The following is an 8663-nucleotide window of genomic DNA, read 5'->3' on the forward strand; positions in this document are numbered from 1 at the left end:
GTGAAGCAATTGACATATATTGCACTTTAAAAAAATCATTAGATGAAAAATACTAGATTCTGAGCATGAGCCAACAAAAATGGGAATCATCTTTTGAACAATAGTATTTATTTATAAATTAGTTTTATGCATTTTATAAGTAATATTGTTAAATTAGTTATCGCCAACTAACTAACTTTTATTAAAATGTTTACAACTAGTGGCGGACGCAGAAATTTTTAGCTAAAGGACACAATCAAACTTTAAAAAAATAATAATAATTAGACAAATCTTCCAAGGTGAGGGGTGTGTTTGTTTCAGACAAGTCTTTTGAGACGTTAATAAACTTTAATGATTAAATTGGTAAAATAATAAAAATAAAAAAACTTCAAGGACTAGCTTAAAAAATTTTACCCAGCATCAAGTGCCCTTTATGAAATTTACTCGGTATAAAAGGGTTTCAATTTAAGTGATAGCATTGAATTCATCGTCCTCCATTTTCAAGTGTTAACAATGTTCCATAGAGAATCTCTCTCCTTCCACCTCATCATCAAACCCCAACACTCATTCTTCTTTCTCAATTTCAATTCTCCTTTTCCATAAATGCACTTTCATAAATCATAGCTCCTCTAATTTTCCCGTAGATTATGGATTCACGTACGAGCAATTTGTATGAAATGGTGTCGCAGTCGGATACAGAAAATGATACCTACACATATATTCTTGGAATTTAACACATGAGGAGAGGATTTTGATTACCTTAAATTTCCAGAACTCTCACAGCCTATCCAATCCTCCTCCTCTGCGTGACCCACACCTTCGAACTCAATTTCCACATCCGACAATTCTTCAAAGTGAAGGGCAACGCTAAGGAATAGAGTAATTAAAAAAAAAAAAAGTTTTGAAAAAGTTGGTGGGTCCATGACCCACCATGCCCTATTGTGCATTCGCCTTTGCTTACAGCATTAACAAGATACACCGTCTTGTTTGTATAACTTGAAAATTATACTAGTAATTTAAAATTCGAGCAAGGAATCTCGTAAAACACCAAATCATGAATATATAATAACACTTTACAATCATCTAGTTAATATATCTATTAGATGCAGATAAATATCTAGATGGTCAACATGGAGGAGGATGAGGTCTCATATTTCTCCCTAATTAATTTTTAAGATTATAAAAATTTAGTCCTGACTTTTAGTAGTGATGGTCAAGCAATATACGTGAATTCATTAGATTGGCAAATCTTTTGATTCTTCATTAATGTTCATTTTAATTCTCATTTTGAATCATTATTGATCTAGTATCACTCAATCTAGACATGCCAAATAATGAAATAATAAAAATATTGAACTTTGATTTAGTACAATGTTTGCCTCAATTGTGCTAACATTATTATAGGATACCAATCAAGACACACGTTAACAACTTTGTAGGTTACTCTTTCATTTAATGGAGATCAAATTACTAATAACAGTAAAATTTATGGGAAATGCTAAGTGTACATTTAGTTTGACAGCCCTCTCGCGTCTCGCGATTATTTTAATCACGAGCCTTACCTCCTACATTTGAGAGGGCTATCAACGATATTGTCAAATATGTTATACCTGTAACACAATTCAAAATTTATTTCCCTATATAACTTAATATTGGCTCTTCTCGAGACTTTATTTAGATTTATAGAACTTTGTATTATATTGGTGTTAACTTTAATCATTCATCCATATGTCCTTTAGCGAGTCATGATAAGCTCGACAGAATGATTAAGATACGACAGGTACCATAATAATTTAGTGAACTAATGCTCTCTATTACTACCTTTATCTTTATTAACAAAGGATCATTAACTTCATCTAAATTTAACAAGAAATTGACTTGGGATTAGTTCATGTATTCGTACATGAACTAATTCATAATGCAACAGTACGATCATTGGAGCCATCTTATCCCATGGAATAGAACAGAAAAATGGCACCTGTATTTAAATCAATATCCCATTGAAACATGTAAACATAGTGTAAAACAAATGACAAACTCAATAATACATTTATTTAAAACAAGCGAAGATGGAGAGAATGAAACGAAAATGTGTTCTAACCAATGACACATTCTATACTATTTTCAGTTCTTTGAGCCACGCTGTATGTAATGGACATGGATCTGGTTTGCCTTGAGCAATTGCTTTTTCTGTAAGTGAATAGAACCACCCATTTCTCCATTTGAACTGCAAACATCATGCGTACTAATTATTTCAAACAAATCAAATTTAAATGAGTATCGAGTTTTTAAATATCTGTACTCTTTTACCTCTTTAACTGCGGTCGGGAAGTGAGCAACTGCTCTTGAGTAAGCACATAACCTATCCTCCATTGCTCCATCGAAAACTATACCTTTCTCTGCAGCCGCTGCTGCTTCCAGTTCAGTAATAAGAGAAGATACCTGTAAGCAAACAGGGTTTAGAGCTATAGGTTAGCACTGATCACTACCAAAAGCACCAAGGCAAAAACCAGTTTTGTCACAACGAATTAGTAGTAATAACAGTATAGCTGAAACTAATCTCATGCTCTGCATTTCATAATATTGTAAGTTGCAAAGGTATATAGATACCTCTGAGCGGTATTCCTTCTCAACTACACCTACAGTTGCTCCAGGATGACGGGCCCCCACAAGCATGAAAGCACATATCCATATAAGCTTCTCCAACATTTGCTTCTGAAATTCACCCTTTTCAAGTACCTGGATTTTCATAACAATTATCTTGATTAATAGAAAACATCAAAACAACAAATCCGAGAAACTCTGCCAAACATAGAGTTGAAGAACTTTGGTAGATACTGAGAGCTCAAGCAAAATTAAGACGGCATGAAAGAGGAATTTTGAAGAATATACTTTGCAAGACAAGCCTCCCGCATGTAATCTTGCAGCAACTGCTGAAGCCCACTTCCCGTATGAAGCCGTCAAACCCTCCGGGTTGGTGTCGGTTTTACCATCAATTGGGGGTTCACCAAGTTTTGATATCGCAAAATAAGCTAAAACCTGATCTGCATCACCAAGGCCTTTACTTTGAAACCACGGCTCCAGCATTCCATTCTGGAAAAACACCAAATCTGCTAGATTGTTAAATTTACCCTGAAGTCTAATCATTTACGAACCCATTTACCAAATGGAAATTCAAATGCAAAGAGATTAAATAACACAGTGAGTACTGATTTTTGCATAAATTTGAGCCAAAAAAGAAAGTTTCTTAAATATACTCTTCTATCATAGCTATTAGTATTGAAGGGACATTATTAGGGTGCCACAAGTTAGACATGAACTAAGAAACTAAGACACAACAATTTTTGAATATACATAACAAACCAATAAGAAATATAGAGTAGATGTAAGCATATAACATAAAAGTAGAGACATGAAAATCTCTCTCTCATTACTTTTCTTTCATGATACCATTTTCCTTCTTATTATAATGGGAGCAACAATTGACTATTACAATATTCTTTAATTGAATGACAGAATTGAATTATGTGCGCATACTCAGGAACTTCTGATTTAAAGTCTGTCTTTGGCAAATAGGCAACAGGACATTCTTTATCTCGCTCATCATACTATTACTTAGTCATTCTTATCGTTAAGAGTATAACTTTCATTCCCTTATTCTAAGAACTTGAGAAAATAATGAATTCAAAACAAGTTGTTTGCAAGTTAGGCACAAAATGTGTCAATCATTTTACTGTACATCTTTTTTTACTGATTATGAATTTCTTTTGCTTTCTTGACCAAATCTGTGACTGAGTCAAGGGTAATGGAGGAAAAGAGGATAAAGAATATTCAACTTTGCGATTGGGTAAGTTGAGAAGAAGTGAAATGATTCCATGTAAATTAGTCGTCCCCATCTGGTTTCACTTTGTGACTCATCGTTCCTCTCCTGGTTTTGTGATCATTACAGAATATTGAAACATAAAATATTGTGGAGCTAAGACTGTAAAGACATGCGATTAACAAGAAATTGATTAGGACACTAATTCTTCCCCAATACTCCCAAAGACAATATCATAATTCTGTCCTACATGATATCAATCAATCACCGTGTTAGAGAGACGGACACAAAATTCGAGATTCTTCTACTTCAATGTAATCTCAGAGGGGGCTATTGGTTTCAGGAATTAGAAAGGTAACCGAACAATTTCAAACTGGTAAAATCCAGAAAATAGTACAGAAAATAAATGATGCTTTATTAACATTGTATATTAGAGTACAGAAGAGAAATAATGACTGAATCGCAAGGAAATTAACTGAACGACAAATGGTTGCTGAACTTTCGAGAGGTTCAACCTCTCCCCCATTTTCCACTATATTTTCTAATTGCATTGTTAGAATCCTCGCCACTTACTACAAATGTAAAAAGAATGTATATAAAGAGAATGTAATTAATTGACTGTGATATCAATGTGGCCTTCTATTTCCTTAGGTAGATTTGTTGGTCGGGTTCTTTCTCTTCTTGCGCTAGTGATACATGAATTGGATAGGGGAATTATCACAAACGCCTATTAGCCTATATCCCCTCCCATATTCCCCCAACTTTTTCCCGGTATCATATCCTCACAAACTGTTTGACATCTTAATGTACTGTGTGCATGAGCAAGACCTGTAACTACAAGATGAAGATGCAAATTATTTTTAATTGTCATTTTCTTTTCAATAGCCAAATTGAATAGCACAAGGTGAAAACTTGACTCAAACACTAAATAAAAAGGAAAAAAGAAAAAAAGAACAGGCTTCAAATTTCATTTTAGAAACCCGAAAACTTATTCGATTACACATCATATTCAACATCTAATACCACAAAATTAATGGAAGAATCCAATTTAAACAACATTATACTTTGACACGAAAATAGTACTCGATGGAAATACTTAGAACACATATATGTGTGAACACCTACAACACACACAAGAAAAGAATAATTTTGCTGGCTTAGAAACCTGTTGGTCCCGGAACTTCAAGGGAAATTATATAATGGTCAGTGAATTTCATTTTGTTCCGAAGTAATACTTAAGAATTCACTTTAAGCAAAAAAGTCAAATCCCATACTAGAATGCACACAATAGATTAGAACTTCAAAGTAGAGCATCAAGAATTACTGTAAAAAGTATATCTTACCGCTCCAACGGGACTTAGGAGTGGACTCAAGAACAGCATCCAAATCATCGTTTCTTGTACAAACCAAGATTGGCCCAGGAAAATCGAGTGGCACTGATTCACCTCTCTTTATCAACACATCATCACCATTGCCCATGTCCTGTAAAGCCCTACCCACGCGCCCACCACCGACAATTATGGCCGGCGCCACTACCTTTGCGGCGGTTGTAGGAGTATTAGTAGCCATGGTCGATGAATTTGATAAAGATTCTTTGATTTTGGTTTTAAAGTTGATTCTTGAAGTGGGTTTCGTGCAGTGGTGCAAGAGGGAAGAGCTAGAGAGAGAGAGAGTATTGGCCATGGCTTCCTCTTCTGCTTTGAGGGCTCATTTTTCGGATGCTTCTGGGATTTTCACAGGATTCAAGTCAAGAAGAGAACCACTCGTTTTGAGCGAATCTCATTATCATAAGAATTGTGGCAAATGGCCCCTTACTCGAAGAATTTTTAATTTTTTGTTTTTAGTGGAAATTACACCACAACTGGTAGAGAACATTTCACAGTCCAGGGCCAAATAAACCGAAATGACTCAACTACAGTAACAAATTCTAACACTGGCCTTTGATCCATTAAGTCAATTAAAAAAAGAATAGTTAAAAAATAACTTTACACACAAAAAGACGATTTTACCCTTTAACATTAAAAACTGTTTTCGACGCCTCTAATCGACCGATCCAAAGAAAATCGACGCCTCAATTGCCACAAAACAATCCGATCAACCACTGGTCGAAACCACCGACGCCACGACTTTGATCAACGACCACTATCAACCACCGCGCGAAACTATTTCGGTTAGTTTTCTAGCACAAATTTATAATTTTTGTTGTTTATAATCAATTGAATTTTTTTTTTTTTTACATTTATTCGATTTAATACTATCATGAGTAGTTAGATTGTGTGATGCTTGGGTGGAAAATGTGAATTTTTTGAACCTCTCATCGAAAATGGTGATTTTCGACGAAGAGATAAAGGGGAAAAGGCGTCGACTGTTAACAGTCGAACTCGACTGTTAACTGTCGATTTTAACAGTCGGTCCAAAACTGTTAATAGTCGGACTAAGACAGTTAACAATCAATACCCGACTATTAACAGTTGGGTTCGACTGTTAACAGTCATTTAATTTTTTTTAAAAATATATATTTAATTTTATATATTTTTTTAAATATATTGTCCAAATTTACAGAAGATAAATAATTAATTTATTTTTTATTTGATTAAATAATAATTATGTTATTTTTTTATAATTGTCTTTTATTTATATAATTTAATAATTGAATATTATCTGAAATTAACAATTTATCTTAAATTAACAATTTTTTTAAAATGTATTTAATTTAAATTTTTTTTTTTGTAAATATATTTTCCAAATGTAATATACAAGATTAATTTTCTTTATAATTTTAATTTGATTAAATAATAATTATGTTATTTATTTATTTAATTTTTATATTCTTTAATTTTTTTAAATTTATTTAAATAATATTTAAATTCTTAATTTTTTTTGAAAATATATATAATCTTTAATTTTTAATTTTTTTGTGTTTTTTAAATATTAATAATTTCCTTTTGTTGAAAATCTCATTAATTTGTATTTTAATTTAATTAATTATTTTTTACATTTGTATTGAATTTATTTTGTTATTGCTAGTCACTGTCTTGCGTATTGTATAGTAGTTAGAATTCAGTTTCCTTGATTTTTTAAGATTATGCATTATTTTATTTTCTTTTATTCAATGTTCTAACATTTGAATTTTTACAAGATGGAGTATCATTTAGATGGGGAGTTGAGACGGATGGTAGGGAAAGCTACATGGAACAGTAGCTTTGAGAGTTTTACTACTATATTGGAGTTGTTCGATGATTAGCATGGAGATATGCTACGACAGTCCTTCTTGTGGCCACTGTACCAATTGAGAGAGGTGTAGTACTCAGGACAGATCATCAATGCACTTGTATGTCGGCTTCTGAGGTCAGTCGACGGTGATTCCTTCCACTTCGACCTCCGGGGCAAGGTCGTCAGTTTCTCGATGTATGAGTTTAGCTTGATCACTGGACTGAGGATTACGATGCAGCCATTGAGAGAAGCAATAAGATGTACGAGACGTACTTCCAGGGACATGGGTCGGTGCTTCTACCCAAGTTGATGGTCGCGATCAGGGGTTGCAACCAGATGCTAGATAGATTGAAGTTTGGGCTGGTCTACATCTTCGAAAGTGTGATGAGGTGTCATCACAAGAAAACTGTCATCGACATTTTTCATTTGCAAGTTCTTAACGATATCGATGCGTTCAACAACTATTCTTGGGGCCAAAAATGCTATGAAGACACCGTACATGTCTTCACCAAATCACACTCGAGGCCCAGGGGGTCAATGCGTAAATACGATACATATGGATTTCCCTTAGCGGTGTAGGTATATGGTTAATTTAATCAAAGTTAAAGTTTTAGTATATTATATTTATGCATAATAAGTATATGTGTTGCAGATTTGGGTGTATAAGACAATCTCTGTACTGGAGGTTCGCTTTACGAAGCGAGGGGAGACACGATACCCTCAGATGCATCATTGGAGATCATCGCGAGCGGACGAATGTCCCACTGGGAAACAATTATCGGCTCTCCTCGACGATCCTTAGGTAAGTATTATGCATTTGTGATTTATATTATACGTAGTTTAAAATCTGTTTACATGATCGTTGACTAGTTGAAATGTCAATATGTCAGTTTGAAGTCATACCTGAGTTTGACGCCGTCGATGGAAGAGGAGGCTCAGGATCTTGTGCGAGATTTAGGCATTCCGCACACCCAAGACGAGGAGATGTTTGATCTGAGTCTGGACCAAGATTGGGTATGTGAATTAAATATAATTTATTGAATATCGTTTTGTATAGATTTATTGAATAATTTTTAATGTTGTTATTTATGTAGGAGGGTAGTCCAACTGATCGACGATCACCTCCGCCGAGGGTATCGCTGCCACTATTGGTATCACTTCCGCCGAGAGCATCGTCGCCGCCATTGGCATCACCTCTGCCGAGGGCATTGCCGCCGCCATTGGCATTGCCACCGCTGAGGGTATCTCCTTCTCCCTCGTCCAGACACCTCCCCCATGTATATTCTGTACACAGTGATGATTTATATGCCCGTCTGACTGAATTTATAGCGGAGAAGGTCGGCACGCTACGATGAGAGTTGAAGGAGAGGGCCGATGATCTAGGACAAGAGTTGACAGGGAGGGTCGACGATCTGACATGGAAGATCAACTATCTGACGAGGAGGGTCAACGATATGGGACGAGAGTTGACAGGGAGGGTTGATGATCTATCCCATGATGTTGGAATGCTACGATCTTGCGTTGTCGACCTTCAAGATACGGTAGCGGCACTTAGAGAAGATTAAGCCGACAGGCGATGGGGGGACAGATGGGATGGCGTAGATGATGATCGAGAGGGTGGCAGAGATGGTGGTGGAGAGGGGGGTTACCC

The 8663-nt window shown here is 35.2% G+C and overlaps 1 protein-coding gene across 2 annotated transcripts; it reads right to left on the reverse strand.

The window, feature by feature from the left end:
• Nucleotides 1-1938: 1938 nt before the first annotated feature.
• Nucleotides 1939-5578, reverse strand: LOC111372045. Of its 2 annotated transcripts, none has more exons than XM_022994198.1 (5): nt 5143-5578; nt 2872-3072; nt 2590-2718; nt 2290-2421; nt 1939-2206 (listed from the first exon to the last, which is right to left on the reverse strand). In XM_022994198.1, the coding sequence occupies exons 1-5, from the start codon at nt 5188-5190 to the stop codon at nt 2093-2095; spliced, it is 624 nt and encodes a 207-aa protein (XP_022849966.1). In that variant the 5' UTR covers nt 5191-5578; the 3' UTR covers nt 1939-2092. The 2 variants fall into 2 exon arrangements, with proteins under 2 accessions (XP_022849966.1, XP_022849965.1); XM_022994197.1 differs by having other exon boundaries at nt 2872-3089; nt 5143-5533.
• Nucleotides 5579-8663: the final 3085 nt, after the last annotated feature.

This window comes from Olea europaea, chromosome 23, assembly GCF_002742605.1.
Source record: "Olea europaea var. sylvestris chromosome 23, O_europaea_v1, whole genome shotgun sequence".
NCBI classification, from domain to species: domain Eukaryota; kingdom Viridiplantae; phylum Streptophyta; class Magnoliopsida; order Lamiales; family Oleaceae; genus Olea; species Olea europaea.